This window comes from Ovis canadensis, chromosome 13 (genome assembly GCF_042477335.2).
Source record: "Ovis canadensis isolate MfBH-ARS-UI-01 breed Bighorn chromosome 13, ARS-UI_OviCan_v2, whole genome shotgun sequence".
Taxonomy (NCBI): Eukaryota; Metazoa; Chordata; class Mammalia; order Artiodactyla; family Bovidae; genus Ovis; species Ovis canadensis.
Genome location: NC_091257.1, coordinates 34,766,043 through 34,791,122, shown reverse-complemented (window position 1 = coordinate 34,791,122; position 25,080 = coordinate 34,766,043). Strand labels below are relative to the sequence as shown.

Sequence of the window (25,080 nt, the reverse complement as noted above, 5' to 3'; positions counted from 1 at the left end):
TCTTTACTCCATTGTATATTCTTGCCTCCTTTGTCAAAGATAAGGTGTCCATATGTGTGTGGATTTATCTCTGGGCTCTCTGGTTTGTTCCATTGATCTATATGTCTGTCTTTGTGCCAGTACCATACTGTCTTGATGGCTGTGGCTTTGTAGTAGAGCCTGAAGTCAGGCAAGTTGATTCCTCCAGTTCCATTCTTCTTTCTCAAGATTGCTTTGGCTATTCGAGGTTTTTTGTATTTCCATACAAATCTTGAAATTATTTGTTCTAGTTCTGTGAAAAATATGGCTGGTAGCTTGATAGGGATTGCATTGAATTTGTAAATTGCTTTGGGTAGTGTACTCATTTTCACTATATTGATTCTTCTGATCCATGAACACGGTATATTTCTCCATTTATTAGTGTCCTCTTTGATTTCTTTCATCAGTGTTTTATAGTTTCCTATATATAGGTCTTTAGTTTCTTTAGGTAGATATATTCCTAAGTATTTCATTCTTTTCGTTGCAATGGTGAATGGAATTGTTTCCTTAATTTCTTTTTCTACTTTCTCATTATTAGTGTATAGGAATGCAAGGGATTTCTGTGTGTTGATTTTATATCCTGCAACTTTACTTTATTCATTGATTAGCTCTAGTAATTTTCTGGTGGAGTCTTTAGGGTTTTCTATGTACAAGATCATGTCATCTGTGAACAGTGAGAGTTTTACTTCTTCTTTTCCAATCTGGATTCCTTTTATTTCTTTTTCTGCTCTGATTGCTGTGGCCAAAACTTCAAAAACTATGTTGAATAGTAGCGGTGAAAGTGGACACCCTTGTCTTGTTCCTGACTTTAGGGGAAATGCTTTCAATTTTTCACCATTGAGGGTAATGTTTTCTGTGGGTTTGTCATATATAGCTTTTATTATGTTGAGGTATGTTCCTTCTATTCCTGCTTTCTGGAGAGTTTTTATCATAAATCGATGTTGAATTTTGTCAAAGGCCTTCTCTGCATCTATTGAGATAATCATCTGGTTTTTATTTTTCAGTTTGTTAATGTGGTGAATTACATTGATTGATTTGCGGATATTGAAGAATCCTTGCATCCCTGGGATAAAGCCCACTTGGTCATGGTGTATGATTTTTTTAATGTGTTGTTGGATTCTGATTGCTAGAATTTTGTTGAGGATTTTTGCATCTATGTTCATCAGTGATATTGGCCTGTAGTTTTCTTTTTTTGTGACATCTTTGTCAGTTTTTGGTATTAGGGTGATGGTGGCCTCATAGAATGAGTTTGGAAGTTTACCTTCCTCTGCAATTTTCTGGAAGAGTTTGAGTAGGGTAGGTGTTAGCTCTTCTCGAAATTTTTGGTAGAATTCAGCTGTGAAGCTGTCTGGCCCTGGGCTTTTGTTTGCTGGAAGATTTCTGATTACAGTTTCAATTTCCATGCTTCTGATGGGTCTGTTAAGATTTTCTATTTCTTCCTGGTTCAGTTTTGGAAAATTGTACTTTTCTAAGAATTTGTCCATTTCTTCCACGTTGTCCATTTTATTGGCATACAACTGCTGATAGTAGTCTCTTATGATCCTTTGTATTTCTGTGTTGTCTGTTGTGATCTCTCCATTTTCATTTCTAATTTTATTGATTTGATTTTTCTCTCTTTGCTTCTTGATGAGTCTGGCTAGTGGTGTGTCAATTTTATTTATCCTTTCAAAGAACCAGCTTTTGGCTTTGTTGATTTTTGCTATGGTCTCTTTTGTTTATTTTGCATTTATTTCTGCCCTAATTTTTAAGATTTCTTTCCTTCTACTAACTCTGGGGTTCTCCAATTCTTCCTTTTCTAGTTGCTTTAGGTGTAGAGTTAGGTTATTTATTTGACTTTTTTCTTGTTTCTTGAGGTATGCCTGTATTGCTATGAACTTTCCTCTTAGCACTGCTTTTATAGTGTCCCACAGGTTATGGGTTGTTGTGTTTTCATTTTCATTCGTTTCTATGCATATTTTGATTTCTTTTTTGATTTCTTCTGTGATTTGTTGATTATTCAGAAATGTGTTGTTCAACCTCCATATGTTGGAATTTTTAATAGTTTTTCTCCTGTAATTGAGATCTAATCTTAATGCATTAGGGTCAGAAAAGATGCTTGGAATGATTTTGATTTTTTTGAATTTATCAAGTTTAGATTTATGGCCCAGGATGTGATGTATCCTGGAGAAGATTTCATGAGCACTTGAAAAAAAGGTGAAATTCATTGTTTTGGGGTGAAATGTCCTATAGATATCAATTAGGTCTAACTGGTCTAATGTATCATTTAAAGTTTGTGTTTCTTTGTTAATTTTCTGTTTAGTTGATTTGTCCATAGGTGTGAGTGGGGTATTAAAGTCTCCCACTATTATTGTGTTATTGTTGATTTCCCCTTTCATACTTGTTAGCATTTGTCTTACATATTGCGGTGCTCCTATATTGGGTGCATATATATTTATAATTGTTATATCTTCTTCTTGGATTGATCCTTTGATCATTATGTAGTGGCCTTCTTTGTCTCTTTTCACAGCCTTTGTTTTAAAGTCTATTTTATCGGATATGAGTATTGCCACTCCTGCTTTCTTTTGGTCTCTATTTGCGTGGTATATCTTTTTCCAGCCCTTCACTTTCAGTCTGTATGTGTCCCTTGTTTTGAGGTGGGTCTCTTGTAAGCAGCATATAGAGGGGTCTTGTTTTTGTATCCATTCGGCCAGTCTTTGCCTTTTGGTTGGGACATTCAACCCATTTACGTTTAAGGTAATTACTGATAAGTATGATCCCATTACCATTTACTTTATTGTTTTGGGTTCAGGTTTATACACCCTTTTTGTGTTTCCTGTCTAGAGAATATCCTTTAGAATTTGTTGGAGAGCTGGTTTGGTGGTGCTGAATTCTCTCAGCTTTTGCTTGTCTGTAAAGCTTTTGATTTCTCCTTCACATTTCAATGAGATCCTTGCTGGGTACAGTAATCTGGGCTGTAGGTTTTTGTCTTTCATCACTTTAAGTATGTCTTGCCATTCCCTCCTGGCCTGAAGAGTTGCTATTGAAAGATCAGCTGTTATCCTTATGGGAATCCCCTTGTGTGTTATTTGTTGTTTTTCCCTTGCTGCTTTTAATATTTGTTCTTTGTGTTTGATCTTTGTTAATTTGATTAATATGTGTCTTGGGGTGTTTCACCTTGGGTTTATCCTATTTGGAACTCTCTGGGTTTCTTGGACTTGGGTGATTATTTCCTTCCCCATTTTAGGGAAGTTTTCAACTATTATCTCCTCAAGGATTTTCTCATGGTCTTTCTTTTTGTCTTCTTCTTCTGGGACTCCTATAATTCGAATGTTGGAGCGTTTCATATTGTCCTGGAGGTCTCTGAGATTGTCCTCATTTCTTTTAATTCGTTTTTCATGTTTCCTCTCTGATTCATTTATTTCTACCATTCTATCTTCTATTTCACTAATCCTATCTTCTGCCTCCATTATTCTATTATTTGTTGCCTCCAGAGTGTTTCTGATCTCATTTATTGCGTTATTCACTATATATTGCATCTTTTTAATTTCTTCTAGGTCCTTGTTAAACCTTTCTTGCATCTTCTCAATCCTTGTCTCTAGGCTATTTATCTGTGATTCCATTTTGATTTCAAGATTTTGGATCATTTTCACTATCAATATTCGGAATTCTTTCTCAGGTAGATTCCCTACCTCTTCCTCTTTTGTTTGGTTTGGTGGGCAACTCTCCTGTTCCTTTACCTGCTGAGTATTTCTCTGTCTCTTCATCTTGGTTATATTGCTGCATTTGGGGTGGCCTTTTTATATTCTGGTAATTTGTGGAGATCTGTTTATTATGGAGCTTCCTCACTGTGGGTGGGGTTCTATCAGTGGCTTGTCAAGGTTTCCTGGTTAGGGAGGCTTGTGTTGGAGTTCTGGTGGGTGGAGCTGGGTTTCTTCTCTCTGGAGTACAATGGAGTGACCAGTAATGGGTTTGAGACATCAAAGGTTTTGGAATAACTTTGAGCTGCCTGTATATTGAAGCTCAGGGGAGTGTTCTGTGTTGCTGGAGAATTTGCGTGGTATGTCTTGTTTTGGAACTTGTTGGCCCTTGGGTGTAGCTTGGTTTCGGTGTAGGTATGGAGGCATTTGATGAGCTCCTATTGCTTAATGTTCCCTGAATTCAAGAGTTCTCTAATGTTTTCAGGCTTTGGACTTAAGCCTCCTGCTTCTGGTTTTCAGTTTTATTTTTACAGTAGCCTCTAGACTTCTCCATCTATACAGCACAGATGATAAAACATCTAGGTTAAAGATGAAAAGTTTCTCCACATTGAGGGACACTCAGAGAGGTTCACTGAGTTACAAGGAGAAGAGAAGATGGAGGGGGTAGTTAGAGGTGACTGGAATGAGATGCGGTGAGATCAAAAGAGGAGAGAGCAAGCTAGCCAGTAGTCACTTCCTTATGTGCGCTCTATAGTCTGGACCGCTCAGAGGTATTTACGGAGTTATACGGGAAAGAGGAGAGGGAGGAAGTAGAGGTGGCCAGGAGGATAAGAGAGAGGAATGAGGAGAGAGACAAATCCTGCCAGTAACCAGTTCCTTAGGTGTTCTCCACCGTCTGGAACACACAGAGATTCACAGAGTTGGATAGAGAAGAGATGGGGGAGAAAAGAGATAGAGGCCACCTGGTGGAGAAAAAGGAGAGGCCAGAGGAGGAGAGAGTGGTCAAGCCAGTAATCTCGCTCTCAGGTAAACTTGGGTAGTGAAGTTTGGGTTTTTCAATGTACAAAATTGACAACAAAAACCTAAGAGCAAAGATTAAAAATCTAGAGTAGAGGTTGGATTTTCAAAAATACAATATTAAAGAAAAGAAGCAGAAGGAAAAAGGAAGAAAGAAAAAAAGAGAGAGAGAAAGAAAGAAAAAAACAAGAATTATTTTTTTAAAAAAACCACCAACAACCACCCAAAGACTATATATGGTGTTTGCCTTAAAAAAAAAAAAAGTCTTTTTTTTTAATAGTAATAGTAGGTTATAAAAATAAAAATTCGAGGAGAAATAGAAGACTTAACAATTTTTAAAAAAGTTAGAAAAAAAAGAAAAAAAAAGGAATGATTTTAAAAATAGTAAAAATATATCTAGCCCTTCTCTGATGTTGTGGGCAGTGTGGGGTCACTTCCAAGGTGGTTCCCTCTGATTAACTTCTTCTGTTTGCTGGTTTTTTAGGATCACTAGTTCAGTCGCGCTGTGGGGAGGGGGGATGCTGCAAACAAATAGCACTGTCGTGTGCACACAGTGCCTCAGCCCCGCTTGACCTGTCCCTTCTTGCGGCGCACAAACCGCTCCAGCTCTACGATGCTCAGTCGGGAACCGTCTGAGGCCAGTCCTAGGCTGCGTGCACTTCCCCGGTCTAAGCCACTCAGGTTCGGCGCTCAGGTAGCCCTCAGAGGCACAGATTCGGTTGGGACTGCGCTTTGTGCCCTTCCCAGGTCCGAGTAGCTCAGGAGTTTGGTGAGCGTGATCGCTGCGACTTGTCGCCTTTTCTGCCTCTGCTGCTCAGTTTTCTGGGTGGACTGCTGGCGCCCCTTGTGAGGCAGATGGTGACTGTCCAGCACCCCCAGAAGTCTTAGCAAAGAAGCCTGCTTGCAGTTAGGTAAGTAAAGTCTCCCCAGGTCTGCAATTGCCCCTTTCCAGTCCTTAGGGCTCTGGCTGCCTGTCCCCGGCAGGGGGATGGTCTGCAGCTGGCTTTTTCCGCTCCGTCCTTTGTTCTGTGCTCGGTCCTGGCGGTGTCTTATGTTCGAGCTTTTCGTGCGGTAGCTATCCCACAGTCTGGTTTGCTAGCCCAAGTTAGATGTTCTGGTTGCGCGTGGGGCGTTCCTGCCCGATTCTTACAAAGCAACGCAGCCCGCACCTCCCACGCTTCCCTGCCCTGCCCCCACTAGCTTGTGGCGGATGCAGGCGTCTGTGCTGCTTTTCCGCTGGGGAAGTTACTGGTGGGCTTGTAATCTGTTGGTTTTAATTATTTATTTATTTTTCCCTTCCTGTTATGTTGCCCTCTGTGTTTCCAAGGCTCACCACAGACTCGGCAGGGAGAGTGTTTCCTGGTGTTTGGAAACCTCTCTTCTTAAAATTCCCTTCCCGGGATGGGCTTCCCTTCCCGGGATGGAGCTCCCTCCCCACCTCCTTTGTCTCCTTTTTCGTCTTTTATATTTTTTCCTACCTGTTTTTGAAGACAATGGTCTGCTTTTCTGGTTGCCTGATGTCCTTTGCCAGCCTACAGAAGTTGTTTTGTGGAGTTTGCTCAGCATTGAAATGTTCTTTTGAGGAATTTGTGAGGGAGAAAGTGGTCTTCCCGTCCTATTCTTCCGCCATCTTTTTCACACTCTGCATTTCTTTTCCATGGGGATGGTCTTGATCCCTGTCTCCTGTACAATGTCACAAACCTCATTCCATAGTTCATCAGGCATTCTGTCTATCAGATCTAGGCCCTTAAATCTATTTCTCACTTCCACTGTATAATCATAAGGGATTTGATTTAGGTCATATTTGAATGGTCCAGTGGTTTTCCCTACTTTCTTCAACTTAAGTCTGAATTTGGTAATAAGGAGTTCATGATCTGAGCCACAGTCAGCTCCTGGTCTTGTTTTTGTTGACTGTATAGAGCTTCTCCATCTTTGGCTGCAAAGAATATAATCAGTCTGATTTTAGTGTTGACCATCTGGTGATGTCCATGTGTAGAGTCTTCTCTTGTGTTGTTGGAAGAGGGTGTTTGCTATGACCAGTGCATTTTCTTGGCAAAACTTTATTAGTCTTTGCCCTCTTCTGTGTAGCTTCTGATAATGATGTGCCTGACCATACTCCTGTGCTTCAGCATCAAGATTCAGTGTCAAAACTCCCAGTGCAAGTATAGAAACAGATAACTCCCAGAGGAGGAAAGCACAGTAATAAGTACAACAGTTATAGATGCCTTTAAATTAAAAAAATTAATCTCATTAGATTTTTCTGTTTAGTCAAGAATGTGTGTTTCAGCATATGCTTGCTTGTGCTTAAGTGTGTGCTCAGTCCCCACGGACTATAGCCCAACTGCCAGGCTCCTCTGCCCATGGAATTCTCCAGGCAGGAATAGTGGAGTAGGTAGCCATTTCCTACTCCTGGGGATCTTTCCAGCCCAAGGATTAAGCCCACATCTTTTATGCCTCCTGCACTGGCAGGCAGATTCTTTACCACTGTGCCACCTGGTTTAAGCATAAAATTCATAGTGTCACTTTGATCTAAATGTGAATGTAAAAGTCTCTCAGTCAAGTCCAACTCTTTGCAACCCCAGGGACTATACAATTCAAATAATTATCCAGGCCAGAATCCTGGAGTGGATAGCCTTTCCCTTCTCCAGGGGATCTTCCCAGTCCAGGGATTGAATCCAGGTCTCCTGCATTGCAGGCAGACTGATTACAGGTGGGCTACAAGGACAGTGATCGAAATGTGAATAATAGCCAGGTAGCGCTAGTGGGAAAGAATCATCCTGCTAATGCAGGAGAGACCTGGGTTCAATCCCTGGATCGGGAAGATAGCTTAGAGTAAGAAATGGAAACCCACTCCAGTATTCTGGCCTGGGAAATCCTGTGGACAGAGGAGCCTGGTGGCTACAGTCCATGGGTTCACAAAGAGTCAGACATGACTGAAGCGACTTAACATGCATGCACATGAACAATATAAAACAACTAGAGAACAGGAACGATTTAACATTTGGTTGGTATTCAGTAAGGCGTCTGTCTACAATGCAGGAGACCCAGGTTCAATCCCTGGGTTGGGAAGATCTCCTGGAGAAGGAAATGGCAACCCACTCCAGTATTCTTGCCTGGGAAAATCCCTTGGACAGAGGAACCTGATAGGCTACAGTCCATGGGGTCGCAAAGAGTCGGACACAACTAAGCAACTTCACTTTCACTTTCTTCCTTTATTTTTATAAGACTCCACTGTAGAAAGACTTTGCACTCAGTGTCCACCAAGGCCCGGTAACTACTTAGTAGTTCTTCCAATGGATTCTACACTTTTAGTAAGCAGTAGGAGATTGGGGTCCAAAAGCCAGGTGGGCACCTCTGATGTGTGGCTATGTTATTTTGCCACAGGGTCCAATAGGCATCAGAAAGGTTGATGAGACCTATAACTTAACAAGGCATTGGATTCAGGAGGGCAAGCAAGAGGGTTTCCTGTGTAGCCAGTTGGAGGACCTCCAGGGCCTCCTATAATCAGACCCCACTCAGCATACAGGTCTTTTTGGTAATCTGATTCCTGGGTGGTGTCATCAGGATGGCCATGTAGGGGGATGCGTGAGTACCAGTGTCTCCAGTCCCACCAGTCACTGGGCATCTTTTGTATTGTTGGGGCTGAGAGCCTGAGCATGACTAAAACTTAGCAATTATTGCCTCTGAAGAGATACCCACTGTTGCTTCCCAGTTTATTCCTGGGAATTTCCTGAGTCATGGGTCCTTTTGCCTTGTCCATAGTAATGTCCTAGACATGTTGCTACATGTGGATCAAAATGGCATCCAGTCCTGGTTGGGTAGTACCCTTGCCTGGACCAAGTAGGAGACATTCTTTATTACAGGTGAAAGGCTAGTGCTCCATCTGGGAATGCGACTTGCAGCTCATGGCCTTGTGGAAGGACATTAAAGGAGTATTGAAATGTATTACGGAAAAGGCAGACAGATCCTGATCATCTGTGTGGACAGGGATGCCTAAATGGGCATTTACAATATGAATTCCTTCATACCTGTTTCCCTTAGCTTGAGCAAGAGCCTCTATGGCAGTTGCAATGTCAGTTAAGGCCACTGTCCTGATCTGTACCATAGCGTTACGCTGTAGTAAGTGGTCCTGTAGTCCAGTCCATGCATGCAAGGCCAATTGTATAGGTTTACTTAGTTACTGAATGGAGAGAGAATCTCACAGAGATGTTTGGTTCACTTAAACTCATCAAACAGGACAGACATTCCTCTTTCTCTTCTTAATAGTTGTTCTGAATAGAAGTCTGTAGGCACTGGGAGTCTGGTAGGTTTGCAGTCTTCCATGTGCCCCACTGAAATGATCCTGAGTGCAGCAGTGCTCATCACGGCTTGGGGTTGATGTGAGTTGGAGTTCACATAGAAAATACATCTGCGCTAATGATGTATTCAGTAGTGGGAGCTATGAAATAGAGGTTTATAATGTCCAAAGAAACCCGCACTATGGTCAGGTGTAAGTAAGGGTCAAAAAGCATTACTGTGTTCCTCTAATCCTGGTGTAGAGTTGTGGAGATAACAGTCATTGGTAAAGTAGAAGCCAAATGGCCTAAGGTATGCAATCTTTCCCCACTGCCACTTTGAACTCTGAGTTGGCATGCATCATCAGATTCCACTGGGGATATAAGGATGATGGTCTCATCCCTAATCATGTTTATTTTGAAAAGTCAAGTATTCTAGGTAAAAATAGGCAGAGCTGTGGAATTCATCTTAGGATCACTGCCAGTGGGGGAGAGCAGAGGGAGCACATTATTAGTACTAAGTATCATCATTATTAGTATTAAGTATCATCACTGTTTTGATCCTTGTGAGGCTGTTTTGGCCTCCATGGTTCACTTTCTGGCACAAGATGAGTGGTGGAGAGTCCGTCCATCCCTTTCTTGAGCCTCCATTTCTGGGTAACTAGACAGTGTTTCCAGTGGTAGGGAGTTCGCCATGCCTGGACAGAAGTTTTCAGAAACTAAGTGTCAGCCAGGAGAGGAAGGAGATTGTCTCAGGTGTTTGTGTCTTTTCTTCCGCATCCCCTCCCTTGTCCTCCTTGGACACAGTGGCCCCTGTCAGGGAACTCAGAACCAGGGGTTCTGTTGAGACACAACCAGCAAGGTGCCGGTGTCCCACACTAAGTTAACAAGAGTAGCTCCTCTACAGTGGAGTCTATATAGTCTCCTCTGATTGCTGGTCAAGTGGAACTGAGAAACCTGGATTTTTTTCTTTAGACATGATTCTCAAAACCTCAGTATATCATGGAGTATCCATCAGTGTCAGACATAAGCTGAGAGCAAACAGCAGTCACTGGGCACAACTCAGTCAGCCATGTCTGCAGCGACTAATTGACCCACTGTATTAGTTTTTGATTTTTATTTCCTATATTTCCTTTTTAAAAGATGAATACCTTTATCACTTTTTTCAAGTTCCTTTTCTTCATCTCTTCCTTCCTCCTGCCTTCCTGCTTGCCTGCCTGTAGCATACTATGTATTCTCTGTGAGGTTGTTTCTTGCCCGTTAAGAGTTAAATCCTAGAAATGCTTCTGAGTCAGTTTGTTGGGTCTTCTTCATTCCTTTTATACCTGTTTGTACAGCTGTGTGTGCCACATTATATCCCATAGTCTGTATTTTCTTAGTTTACAGGCATTACATTAGCCTACCAGTCTCCTATGCTTTTATATTTAAGTGGTTTTGACTATTTAGCTGTTAATGAATAATTTGTACATGTATATTTTCATTTTTTGGTGTTTCAATATGTATTACCTGAAAATATTTGGAGAACTCAGAAAATGAGAGACTAATATAAAACATATTAGAAGTGTAAGAATATTAATGATGTGCTAAAATACCTTCCATGCACCCTTGTTAACATTCTTCCCACAGTTTTCTTGTACAACCTGGCATTTGGTGATGTTCTTATAACTTCATAAACATGAAGTTTTTTGTGAAGTTTTTTTATTCAGTGGGTCAAATTCTCTTTATGCAGCTCAGGATGAAGTACCAGATAGATATCGTATTCTTGATCATCAAGACTCAGTGTCAAAATCAGAGATTGAAGTGAAGAAACCAAGCTTGCACGAATGGGAAGGACTTACTGGTGAGTATAAAAACTATGGAAAGCCTTAAATTATTTTGTATTAAGCTCAGTAGAAGATGTTTTTATTTTGGTTCATGTTATATATTTTTGAACATGTATTTTATAGAAATGTTATACTTTGATGAAAGTGTGACTACCATGAGATATCTAGAGAAAAAGCAGAAATATTGTTAAATTTTGATTGGAATTTCTGTTCTTAAGATTATTTTGTGAGAAGATGAATGCCCCAAGGCCCAGTAGTAGGTAAATAAGTGTCTCTCCAAAGTAGAGTGCCTTTTAGTCAGCTACAGGTAATTATGGATACAGAAGCCCAACAGATGCTTCTATGCATGGCAGGAGCATTTTGCCATAGATTCCTTTGCCAAAGCAGTATTTCTGAGATCTGTAAATCAAGCATCTGATCGGTTCTGCAGGCCCTGTTGGAGGGCCTTTAGGCCCTTAGCTGTGTCCTCACTAAAAGGAAGCAGTTTTTCTGGTAACCCCAGAGATCAGAGTCATTAAGAGCTCCACATGGGGAAATGAGAATACAAGTGGTCAAAGAGTCCCACCATTTTCTGGGCCTGTTTTATTTGTTGGAGTTGAATAGTTGGCAGTCCTATCCTCTGGAATGAGGAGTCATACCCCTTACAGATTATGCCCAGGAGTTTCACTAGGGTACCAGGTAATTAACTGAGTATACTAATGGCTCAGCCAAGAGCCACTGGTGGTTCCACAGGGCGTCTAGTCCTTACTAGTCCTCTCTGTGGGAGCAGGTGCTTCAAAGTCATGACCTGTGCACTGATTACTGATACCTGAGCAATTTGATGGCCATATGAAGGACATTAGTGCTCATGTAGCTAGAGTTATGAAACAGTTTACCACAATTACTCGTTTGCTCAGTCCTGTAATGCTTCTCAAATGGTTTCAGAATAGCTTTGAACATACCACTTGATAAACAAACCAAATTTTAAAAAGATTTCATGACTTGCTGTTATTCTCCTTCCCATTCTCATCTCAATCCCATGTCCAAGAGTGAGGATTTATATTAAATACTATATTGATAAGTTACCATTTCTATTTTACCTTCAATTGTTTCATTTCATAAGTTTGCCTTCTCTTTACGTTTGATCTTCTTACCCTCACTGGTTTAATTATGTTTTGAAATACATAGAACATGAACCCATTTCCAAAAGTTAAAAAGCATATGAAGAGTTATGCTTAGAAGCTTATTATTCCTTCCTCAGTCTTCCCTCTCATCTTGTTGGTAACCATATACATTGTTTTGTGATAGGTTTCCTGTGTTTCTTGTATTTTTTCTCTCCATCCTTGTTTTTTCTCATTTCTTTTTTCTTATCCATACTAGTTTTCCTTTTTTTTAGTTTTTTTAAAACTTAACATTATTCCTGACGATCCCTTTAAGAAATCCCTTTAAATCAGTATATAGAGATTCATTTCACTCAGATTATAGCACTGTGTAGAGCTGTACCACAGTATTTACCATAATTCATATTATTCCATAGTGGATAGCATGTACCCTAGTTTATTGAACTAATCTTCTTTGCTTTAAAATGTATATGGTTTTGAATATTTTTCACTTACAAATATGTTGTATTTAATAACCATGTACATACTCATTTGTATTTTTAGTTCTAAGAATTTTTATTAGTCTGAAGTATAAACAGGACTTCCTAGGAGGTGCAGGGGTAAATAATCCACTTGCCAGTGCAGAAGACATAAGAGACACAGGTTCAAGCTCTGAGTCAAGAAGATCTCCTGGATTTGGAAATGGCTACCTACTCCAGTATCCTTGTCTGAAAATTCCATGGACAGAGGAGCCTGGCAGGCTACAGTCCATGGGGTCCCAAAGAGTTGAACACAGCTAAGCAACTGGATATACACACAAAGTATAAATAACCTAGGAAAAATAGAGACTTTATATATGGATGTTTCTATGTATGTATATTATGTTGTTACAGCCTCTTTAAAGTATATTCATTAAAAATGTTCTCACAATTTCTAGTCACATGTTATTTATGGTAATTTACTTATGTGTGCTCAGTCTCTTCAGCTGTGTCTGACTCTGCGATCCTATGGACTGTAGCCTGCCAGATTCCTCCACCCATGGAATTTCCCAGACAAGAATACTGGAGTAGGGTGCCATTTCCTTCTCTGGGGGATCTTCCTCACCCAGGGATCGAACCAGCATCTCCTGTATCACAGGCACATTCTTTTCCACTGAGTCACTGGCGAAGTCCCAAAGTGAAAGTAAAAGTCGCTCAGTCGTGTCCAACTCTTTGTGACCCCATGGTCTCCAGGTCAGAATACTGGAGTGGGTAGCCATTCCTTTTTCCAGGGGATCTTCCCAACCTAGGGATTGAACCCAGTTCTCCCAAATTGCACCCAGATTCTTTACCAGCTAAGCCACCAGGGAAGCGCAAGATTACTTGAGTGGGTAGCCTATCCCTTCTCCGATGGAACTTCCCAACCCAGGAATCAAACTGGGGTCTTCTGCATTGCAGGAGAATTCTTTACCAGCTGAGCTGCCAGGGAAACCCAATTTACTTAACTTTATCAAAATGAGAGAAAAATTCACAGTATACTTATTGTAAGTATGAAACCAAGAGATTTTATTGTAGATCTGGTCATAGCAAACAGCCTCTTCTAACAATACAAGAGAAGACTCTAAACATGGACATCACCAGATGGTCAACACCAAAATCAGATTCATTATATTCTTTGCAGCCAAAGATGGAGAAGCTCTATACAGTCAGCAAAAACAAGACCAGGAGCTGACTGTGGCTCAGATCATGAACTCCTTATTGTCAAATTCAGACTTAAATTGAAGAAAGTAGAGAAAACCAGTAGACCATTCAAATATGACCTAAATCAAATCCCTTATGATTATACAGTAGAAGTGAAAAATAGATTTAAGGGACTAGATATGATAGAGTGCCTGATGAACTATGGACGTAGGTTCGTGATATTGTACAGCAGACAGGGATCAAGACCATCCCCAAGAAAAAGAAATGCAAAGAAGCAAAATGGCTGTCTAGGGAGGCCTTAAAAATAGCTGTGAAAAGAAGAGAAGCCAAAAGCAAAGGAGAAAAGGAAAGATATACCCATTTGAATGCAGAGTTCCAAAGAATGGCAAGGAGAGAAAGCCTTCCTCAGTGATCAGTGCAAAGAAATAGAGGAAAACAACAGAATGGGAAAGACTAGAGATCGCGTCAAGAAAATTAGAGATACCAAGGGAACATTTCATGTAAATATGGGATCAACAAAGGACAGAAATGGTATGGACCTAACAGAAGCAGAAGATATTAAGAAGAGGTGGCAAGAATACACAGAAGCACTGTACAAAAAAGATCTTCATGACCCAGATAATCACAATGGTGTGCTCACTCACCTAGAGCCAGATATCTTGGAATGTGAAGTCAACTGGGCCTTAGAAAGCATCACTACGAACAAAGCTAATGGAGGTGATGGAATTCCAGTTGAGCTATTTCAAATCCTGAAAGATGATGCTGTGAAAGTGCTGCACTCAAAATGCCAGCAAATTTGGAAAACTCAGCAGTGGCCACAGGACAGGAAAAAGTCAGTTTTCATTCCAATCCCAAAGAAAGGCAATCCCTAAGAATGCTCAAACTACCACACAATTGCACTCATCTCACACACTAGTAAAGTAATGCTCAAAATCCTCCAAGCCAGGCGTCAGCAATATGTGAACTGTGAACTTCCAGATGTTCAAGCTCGTTTTAGAAAAGGCAGAGGAACCAGATATCAAATTGCCAACATCCACCAGATCGTCGAAAAAGCAAGAGAGTTCCAGAAAAACATCAATTTCTGCTTTATTGACTATGCCAAAGCCATTGACTGTGTGGATCACAACAGACTGTGGAAAGTACTCCAAGAGTACACCAGACCACCTGATCTGCCTGTTGAGAAATCTATATGCAGATCAGGAAGCAACAGTTAGAACTGGACATGGAACAACAGACTGGTTCCAAATAGGAAAAGGAGTCCGTCAAGGCTGTATATTGTCTCCCTGCTTATTTAACTTATATGCAGAGTACATCATGAGAAGTGCTGGGCTTGATGCAGCACAAGCTGGAATCAAGATTGCTGGGAGGAAATATCAATAACCTCAGATATGCAGATGACACCACCCTTATGGCAGAAAGTGAAGAAAAACTAAAGAACCTCTTGATGGAAGTGAGAGAGTGCCGGGAGCCGGTATGAGGAATCCCGCCCATGGCAAAGGTCATGAGGAAGGAAGCCCGACAAAACACAAAGGTGTGATCTGGCTTCAGGGGTTCCCCCTAAGTTTTCCTGAACATCTACCCCCCAAAACCAGAGTCTGCCTGCTTTATTACTGTGCTTTTCACTCTTCTGACATTCTCTGGAAAAAAGTTAATTGAGGGCTTCAGTCTCCTGCATCAGCTCAAACCCCTTTGATGGCTCTCAAACTTGCCTGACAGGTTCCCCCGGACTTTTTGCAGCTTGTGAATTGCTTACAGCCCCGCAACCTCGAGAGGCACAAAGCTTAAAGCATCTTAAAGATACAGAGCCTTTTCTAAAGAGCTAAAAATTATATTGGTGACAGGTTTTCACTGTTGACTCAATGACTGCTGCCAGGCCTCCATATTCTTTATCTTTTAGGCACCTGGGAGGATATCAATCAATGTAATTGGAATGCAAAAATAGGAATATAGTAGTTTTAATGTTAGCAACACTAGACTTTTGAGTTAATTATTTTTCTCTTTATAAATCACTGTACTCCTTTTCATTGTTATAAACTGTTGTATCTTTGCTATGTAAGAATGTAACTTTATTTAGTGCTTTCTGAGAGTGGCACCAGACTTTGGGAAGAACAACATTTTTAAGACAAATAAATCTGGTTGACAAACCTTATCAGAAAAGGGCCGTAAAATGTTAATTGGCCTTCTGGCCAGAAGATGATGTAAATCACCTAAGACTTATGTATACAACTAGGTATGCAGAGAGAAAGCCTAGTCTTGATAAGAGTCAGGGCTGCTGACACTGCATAATTTTATATTATCCATTGATCTCTATGTACAAAAAAAGGTATAAAAGGCCATTCTGGACAATAGAGGATGGGCCAGTCACTGGACTGGTTTCCTCCGTGTCTTTACTCGATCTTCTGGCTTAATTCCCATCTGGGGTGTGGAGGCTCGCCATGTCTACTTACTTGCCCTGGCTTCTAAGATCCACGAGAGAGGGAGACCAAGGCGGGGCACCCCCCACTATTCAAGAGGGTGCTGGTGGCCTAACGTAGATGGTGCAAGCTCCTTGTCTTGGAATTTTATTGGTTCTCCACGTAAACCAAGTTATTCAGCCTCTTTTGTCCACTAAATTTTCCTACTACGCTATTTCTTCCTAATCTCTCTTTATATTTCCAATTAAATAAATAAGTTTTTCCTCACCTACGCTGTCTTCCCTTTGAATTCCCTGGATCCACTGGGGCAGGACCCCAGCAAAAGAGGAGAGTGAAAAAGTTGGCTTAAAGGTCAACATTCAGAAAACTGAGATCATGGCATCCAATCCCATCACTTCATGTCAAATAGATGGAGAAACAGTGACAGACTTTATTTTTGGGGGCTCCAAAATCACTGCAGATGATGATTGCAGCCATGAAATTAAAAGACACTTGCTCCTTGGAAGAAAAGTTATGACCAACCTAGTTAGCATATTAAAAAGCAGAGACATCACTTTGCCAACAAAGGTCCATCTAGTCAAGCCTATGGTTTTTCCAGTAGTCATGTATGGATGTGAGATTTGGACTACAAAGAAAGCTGAGTGCTGAAGAATTGATGTTTTTGAACTGTGATGTTGAAGAAGACTCTTGAGAGTCCCTTGGACTGCAAGGAGGTCCAACCAGTCCATCCTAAAGGAGATCAGTCCTGAGTGTTCATTGGAAGGACTGATGTTGAAGCTGAAACCCCAATACTTTGGCCACCTGATGCGAAGAGCTGATTCATTGGGAAAGACCCTGACGCTGGGAAAGATTGAAGGCAGGAGGAGAAGGAGATGACAGAGGATGAGATGGCTGGATGGCATCACCAACTCAATGGAGATAAGTTTGGGTAAACTCCGGGAGTTGGTGATAGACAGGGAGGCCTGGCATGCTGCAGTCCATGGGGTTGCAAAGAGTCAGACACGACTGAGTGACTGAACTGAATTGATGTGTCTATGAAGGAATTTAATTAATCTATTTTGTGCAGCTCCTGATGATGAGCCTGACAATACTCCTGTGATTCAGCATCAAGATTCAGTGTCAAAACTCCCGATGCAAGTACAGAAACAGATATCTTCCGGAGAAGGAAAACACAGTAGTAAGTACAACAGTTATAGATGCCTTTAAATTTTTTAAAAAATTAATCTTACCTGATCTTTTTTCTTTAGTTCATGTATATGTGTTTGTGCACATATAGCAATTTTGCACTTCAAATGTGAATAATATAAAAAATTAGAGAACTGGAACTATTTAACATTTGGCTGACATGTCTTGTTATAAGGCTGCATTGTAGAAACACTTCTTGCTTGGTGACCACCAAGGCCCAGTAACTGCTCAGTAGTCTTTCAAAGAGATTCTAAACTTTCACCCACCAATAAGAGATTAGGGGTCCATAAGCTGGGTGGGTACCTCAGATGTGTGGCTCTATTCTTTTGCCACAGGCTCCAATAGGCATCAGAAAGACCTGTAACTTAAAAGGCAGTGGATTCAAGGGGTCAAGGAAAAGATTTTCCTGTGTAGCCATTTAAAGGGTCTCCTGGCCCTAGTTAGCATACAGGTCTTTTTGATAACCTGATTGCTGGGTGCTGTCATCAAGATGGCCATGTAGGGAGATGTGTGAGTACCAGTGTCTGAACAGTCCCACCAGTCATTGGGGATCCTTTGTATTTGTAAGGGCTGAGAGCCTGAGTGTCACTAAAACTCGGGCAGTTATTGCCTCCAGAGAGAGTCCTACCCTCCCTTCCCAGTCAGGAACTTCCCATAAGTCTTGGGTCCTTCTTTCTTGTCCCAGTAATATCCTAGACATGTCGCTACATATGGGTCAAAATGGCATCCAGTGCTGATTGGGTAGTACCCTTGTCTTGACCAACTAGGAGACATTCCTTACTCTTTGGAAGGCTAGTCCTCCGTATGGGAGTGAGATTTCCTGGTCATGGCCTTGTGGAAGGACATTAAAGGAGTATTGAAAAGTATTACACAAAAGGCAAACAGATCCTGATCATCTCTGTGGACAGGGATGCTGAAAAGGGCATTTGCAATAAGAATTGATTCAGACCTATTTTTTTGAACTTGGGCAAGAGCCTCTATGACAGTCACAGTGTCATCAGGTAATGGTGTTTCCGGACATCATTGTACTATACTGTTGAGTGACTGAGGATTGAGTTTCCAAGTACCCAAGGCCTTCTGGGAAGCTCAGGTAATGAACCTGGGCTTCCTAAGCACAGCAGTAGTGGCAGTTTTCTTGTTGTTTTTGTTTGTTTTTAATTGCTGAGCCTGTTAATGCTCTTTTTGAGGGACAAAACTTCTAGCTGGTAGTTTGGTAGGTTTGCTATCTTCCATATGTCCCACTAAAATTTTCTTAACTACAGTAATTTTGTTTATGGCTTGAATTAGATGCTGTCAGATATGGGTATCAACAATATGTCTCTAATAAAAATCCATTCAGTAGTAGTGCCACAATAATGATATATCTGTAGTCAAGCTTGATAGGGGTCTTGGTGGTGGTGGCTTCCGACAGGAAATCAGAGCCTTACCCATTTCTCCTCATTCTCAATGCAGGGATTTTGGGGGTCATAGTCAGCTGTGCATCATTATCCCAAAAGTCCAAAATATGCAGTTCTTCCCCATTGTACTTTGGACTTTGACCCTTTCACAGGACCACATTTCCTCACTTTGGGCATAGGACATTTCATAGTCTTGTTTTTTTTTAAATCAAAAATGTTTAGGTAAAAATTCATAGGACTCTATGATTCATTTTAGAATATCCTGGGAGAAGAAGGAACAGTGCTTCTGTTAGTTGTAGGAATCATCACCAGGCAGACCTTAGGAAGGGTCGCCATTTGGCCTCTAAAGGACCCCATGGACTGTAGCATGCCAGGCTTCCCTGTCCTTTACCATCTCCTGGAGCTTGAAAGGACGAGTTTTGAGTTTCTAAGTGGAGAACCCACTGATCTCTTCTTTTGTGCTCCCATTGTTTAACAATAAGACCCAGAGGTTTATTTGCAAAGCCCTACCAGATCCTCCTACATGTGCCCAGTTACCATTTTAATGTCACTTTCTGTGATGACCTCTCTCTGTCATTTTAGCAGTAGTTACATTTAGCCTGCCCAGGAATTTGTCAGTTAACATCTGGATTATGTCACTGACAAATGGGTCTAACTTTCCAAGGAGGTTTATTTGAGCTAGATAACCAGCAGGAATGGCACTAATTAACCTAGAGTCTTGTTATTGATAACAATCTTATTATCTATCACTGTCATTCTCTCCTTGTAGAATCTGGGGACCACCAGTGTAGTTTGCAGAGATGCTGTCCTCTCAAAGCTTGGTCTAAACATGTGTTTTGGTCATAGGGAGCCCGTCACTGTTGGGCCAAAGCTGTCAGAGCCCAAATAGTTCCCAGATGAGGAAGAAGGATGTGGATGTTCCTCTTAGCCTCCGTGATCAAATTTTCTGCTTTCAGGACACTCTTAAACAGGTCCACCCACACAGTAATACTGTTCTCGCTAACTTTAAGAAAATTACCTCCTTGAAATCAGTTCATTCCATACTTTGCTTGCTTGAAAATTTTATGAATTAGTAAAATTACCCGACTAGAAGTGGAAAGTGTTGAAGAAAAAAAAAATAGGGTAAAAAAGATTCCTACTTCATCATGCAAGTGAATAACCCAAGTCTCTGAGGTCTCTTTATATCATGGACAATGCAATCTCAAAGTGTTCTGTATTCATTTAATTCAATCATGAGTCTCAGTAACTTGCTGTATTGTAGGCTGTCCATTGTTGCTGGTGCTGTGTGCTATGCCTAGATGCTCATTCGTGTCCTACTCTTTACAACCCCATGGACTGTAGCCCGCCAGAATGGGGACCTCATTAAAGTTGACAACAATCGTTGGGTGCAACTGAGCTTGCAGAAGATGTGACAATTTTAAGTACTGTCATCAGAGGACAAGGAGTACCCAGGGATTGCTTCCATAAATATCCCAGAGTCCCTCTGTTAGATCATTAATTCCACCAGGCATTTTGGCAGGAATTCTGGGGCTAAAGAGAAGGACCATCATTAACCCTCTAGCCCAGGAAGCTTGCATAAACAATTTGCTAGCCCTCTCCAAGAGTGCCCCCAGGAGTTCCTAATGTAGCACTTCTTGAGACTCATAGCTGTTGCTAGCAAAGTGCATTGTTGGACCTTCAGACTCTTCAATTGACAAGCTAGTACTCCCCATCAGGCCTTGCAATCCTCTCTAGTATCTCCCCAAAACCCTGGGGGGTCTTCGTGCTTTTTACTTTTCAAGAAAGACATTTTGCTTAATTGGGCCACCCTGCTTGCCACCGTTTGTCACTGAGAAGAGAGCTATCAGTTGTGAAGGTGATCTGTAAAGACAATGAACCAAACTGAAAGTAAAAAGCCTTTATTCACTTACTGCAATAATTAATTAGGAGTCTAAACATGAAAGGGCACGAGCTCTACCAGTGTTCCCACCAGTCTTTTTCCCATGACATCTGGCAAGCATTTGATGTATTGATAATAGGGGAGGGGAATGTCTCCTTCTGAGTACAGATATTTACACCACATCACATCACCTGTACACCATGTATACTATGATTTATATACACATATCATCATATACTATAATGGGCACTATGTTACTTTTTCATTTTATTGAGATATATTTGACATATATCATTGTATAAATTTAAGATATACAGCATAATGATTTGATTTACATATATTGTGGAAGGTACTATACTATTGTTTGAATACTCAGATGATTTTGAATATCTTGTGATTACAAATAATGCAATAATGACCAACCTTATGCACAAGTATTTTCATTGGTTGGTTTGTACATATATATTATCCTAAAGCATAAATAATTTATGAACATTAGAATCTAATATAAACATATTGATACTTGAGAATATTTATGAAACAAAGAGACAGCTTCAATAAATATCCATTAAAAATATTCTGTAAATTTTCATATCAGATCTAGTGTTATGATAATTTACTTAGGACTTGATGCAAATGAGAGAAAATGTTTCTGAGTTTAAAATCTAGAATTTTTGCAGTCGTAATTTTTCCTATTAAGAGACTTAATTTATCTCCTTATTTAGCTCCTGATAAAGTGCCACGTGGAAATCTTATACTTGAACATGAAGATTCAGAGTTAAAAAAACAAGCACAAGTAAAGAAACAAAGAACTTCCATAGGAGAAAGACTCAAGAGTAAGTATGATAATTAGCAATAATTTTATATAGTTTTAAGTTAAATATGTCAGAAGAGCTTTATTTGGTTCATAAATATGTGTTTGAACAAATATTTTGTAGATATTTAAAACTTTGACATAAAATATGTTAACCCTGACAAAATTATAGAACAAAAGCAAATGTATTATATGTTTTAGTTGCAATTTCTTATCCTAGGATTATTACATGACCAAGGTCATGCTCTTATTATTCACCAACACCAATAATAGACCTCATTAAGAATATGTACTTTTTAGCCAGCTCTGGCAGATTATGGACTCAAAGCTCAGTGAATGACTTTGGTGTGTGGTAGTGGCCATAGATTGCCATAGGTAAAGAGAGATGTTACTAAGGTCTCTAACTGAAACAGTGCTTGGAAATCAGAGGGCTTCACTAAAAGGGCACATAGGGCAGTCAGCTGAAGGGCTTCCAGCAGGTCCTAGCCATCAAGGCCCCAAGCAAACACTGGTCTTTGTGGGAACCTGATGGATACTAGGTGATCCTGTGAGAGTGAGGCTATGTCTGTGTAGTCCCACTGGTTACTCTGAAGATTTTTATTTCAGAGGCAGAGAGGGTCAAAAGCATGACAGTCATTTTCTCTGGACAATGCCCCTTACAAATCATGCTCAGGAATTTTACTTCAGTTTTGAGTCCTTGTACCTTGTTAATAATGGCCTAACTGCATCCTACTTGTAAGCAAATAGAGCATCCTGTTCTTTTGGAGTAGTGCCCTTGTCTGAGCCCACTAGGATGATTTCATTGAAAGAGTGGAAGGCTAGCACTCCCTCCAGGAGCAGGACTCTTCCCAGGTCTTAACCTATGCATTGATTACAGATAGAGAATTTAGGGAGTCTCATGGGAAGATCTTGATGTGCACTATAACCCATACTGCATACATCAGACTAATCCTATCATCCAGTGGAGAGAGATGCTGAGAAGGGCATCGGTGAGGTCAGCTGAAGTGTACCAAGATTCTTTATCTTGAATGCTGTCTTCTATAAGTGTCACAATGGCAGGTACCACTGGTGCCAGAGACAGCTCTAATGCTTTGTGTTCAGTTGAATTTAGTCCCTCAGTCATGTCCGACTCTTTGCAACCCCATGGTATGCAGCACGCCAGGCCTCCCTGTCTGTCACCAGCTCCTGGAGTATACCAAACTCATCATCAAGTCGGTGATGCCATCCAACCATCTCATCCTCTGTCGTCCCCTTCTCCTCCTGCCCCCAATCCCTCCCAGGATCAGACTCTTTTCCAATAAGTCAACTCTTCGCATGAGGTGGCCAAAGTATTGGAGTTTCAGCTTCAGCATCAGTCCTCCCAAAGAACACCCAGGACTGATCTCCGTTAGGATGGACTGGTTGGATCTCCTTGCAGTCCAAGGGACTCTCAAGAGTCTTCTCCAACACCACAGTTCAAAAGCATCAATTCTTCAGTGCTCAGCTTTCTTCACAGTCCAACTCTCACATCCATACATGACCACTGGAAAAACCATAGCCTTGACTAGACAGACCTTTGTTGGCAAAGTAATATCTCTGCTTTTGAATATGCTATCTAGGTTGGTCATAACTTTCCTTCCAAAGAGTAAACATCTTTTAATTTCATGGCTGCAGTCACTATCTGCAGTGATTTTGGAGCCCAAAAAAATAAAGTTTGACACTGTTTCCACTGTTTCCCCACCTATTTGCCATGAAGTGATGGGACCAGATGCCATGATCTTCGTTTTCTGAATGTTGAGCTTTAAGCCAACTTTTTCACTCTTCTCTTTCACTTTCATCAAGAGGCTTTTATGTTCCTCTTCACTTTCTGCCCCAAGGGTAGTGTCATCTGCATATCTGAGGTTATTGATATTTGTCCTGGCAATCTTGATTCCAGCTTGTGCTTCTTCCAGCCCAGCATTTCTCATGATGTACTCTGCATATAAGTTAAATAAGCAGGGTGACAATATACAGCCTTGACGGACTCCTTTTCCTATTTGGAACCAGTCTGTTGTTCCATGTCCAGTTCTAACTGTTGCTTCCTGACCTGCATATAGATTTCTCAAGGGGCAGGTCAGATGGTCTGGGATTTCCATCTCTTTCAGAATTTTCCACAGTTTATTGTGATCCACACAGTCAAAGACTTTGGCATAGTCAATAAAGCAGAAATAGATGTTTTTTCTGGAACTCTCTTGCTTTTTTGATGATCCAGCAGATATTGGCAACTTGATCTCTGGTTCCTCTGCCTTTTCTAAAACCAGCTTGAACATCTGGAAGTTCGTGGTTCATGTATTGCTGAAGCCTGACTTGGAGAATTTTGAGCATTACTTTGCTAGCGTGTGAGATGAGTGCAATTATGTGGTAGTATGAGCATTCTTAGGGATTGCCTTTCTTTGGGATTGGAATGAAAACTGACACTTTCCAGTCCTGTGGCCAGTGCTGAGTTTTCCAAATTTGCTGGCATATTGAGTGCATCACTTTCACAGCATCATCTTTCAGGATTAGAAATAGCACAACTGGAATTCCATCACCTCCACTAGCTTTGTTTGTAGTGATGCTTTCTAAGGCCCAGTTGACTTCACGTTCCAGGATGTCTGGCTCTAGTGAGTGATCACACCATCATCATTATCTTGGTCATGAAGATCTTTTTTGTACAGTTCTTCTGTGTATTCTTGTCACCTCTTCTTAATATCTTCTGCTTCTGTTAGGTCCATACCTAACAGAATGGACTGTTTCTGTCCTTTATCAAGCCCATCTTTATGTGAAATGTTCCCTTGGTATCTCTAATTTTCTTGACGCGATCTCTAGTCTTTCCCATTCTGTTGTTTTCCTCTATTTCTTTGCATTGATCGCTGAGGAAGTCTTTCTTATCTCCCCTTAACGTACTCCATTAAAATACCCTAAACTCAGTAAATCTCATGGTGGGGGCATGGTGGGGGTTGTGCTAGTTGATATAAAAAGTACATTTCTACCAATAACATATTCTTTAGAAACTGCAATATTTGAGGTTTGTAGGGGCCCAAAGTGTATTTACTCATAGTTTTGTCTGGAAAAGAGTTGTGGTGGTGAAATAAAACTATACAGAATTATCTGTTTCCTCCTCATCCTTCTATAATGGGTATGGGAATCAAAGAAATTTGTTCACCAGTATCCAAAAGGCCCAAGAAATGCAATTTTTTCCCTCCTTACTTGGAACTTTGTAAGGGTATGTCCTCAGGTCCCCACTGGAGATGTAGAGACCTTGTCTAATGTGTAGTTATGTTTATTTATGAAAGCTTAGAGGTCTGAGTAAAAGTAGGACGCATCTGTATTGATGGATCTTACAGGTGCCATTGTTACTAAATTAAAATTACCTCCTCCATCAGTGAATCAAACCACACAATACACATTGTATTTTAACTTGGATCCATACGCCTTAGTTTTTATACATATGTACATATATTCATAGACACATACGTGTGCATGTGCACATAAATATGCATATGTTCATGCATACTTATATTCAAGAAATCATGAGGACTCTCAGACTCCTTTAGTTTTAGTCTCTCAGGTCTGCTTGCCTTCCTTCATTTCGTGTGTTTTTTCCATGGTCTTAAACCTGACTCTTACATCAACAGATCTATATATTTGCTCCAATCCTGCAGTGCTTCCACCCCTGTTACAGAATTACTTAGCATGTACCACTACCAACAAAAAAAAAAAGAGAAAAGCCTACTGAAAATATTTAGTGATTTGGTTTCTGTCTTTCCGCATACTCTTGCCCAAGATTGAGGGTATGTATTTACGACTAATTGGGATCATTGTTG

The 25,080-nt window shown here is 40.7% G+C and overlaps 1 protein-coding gene across 1 annotated transcript in view; it reads left to right on the top strand.

Moving 5' to 3' along the window:
• Positions 1-25,080, top strand: part of CCDC7 (coiled-coil domain containing 7) — a 304,496-nt gene that overhangs the window by 148,049 nt on the left and 131,367 nt on the right. The window contains exons 29-31 of the mRNA XM_069547384.1: positions 10,716-10,826; positions 17,048-17,158; positions 21,168-21,278. Of these exons, the coding sequence (XP_069403485.1) occupies positions 10,716-10,826; positions 17,048-17,158; positions 21,168-21,278 (333 nt within the window). The remainder of the gene's footprint in view (positions 1-10,715; positions 10,827-17,047; positions 17,159-21,167; positions 21,279-25,080) is intronic.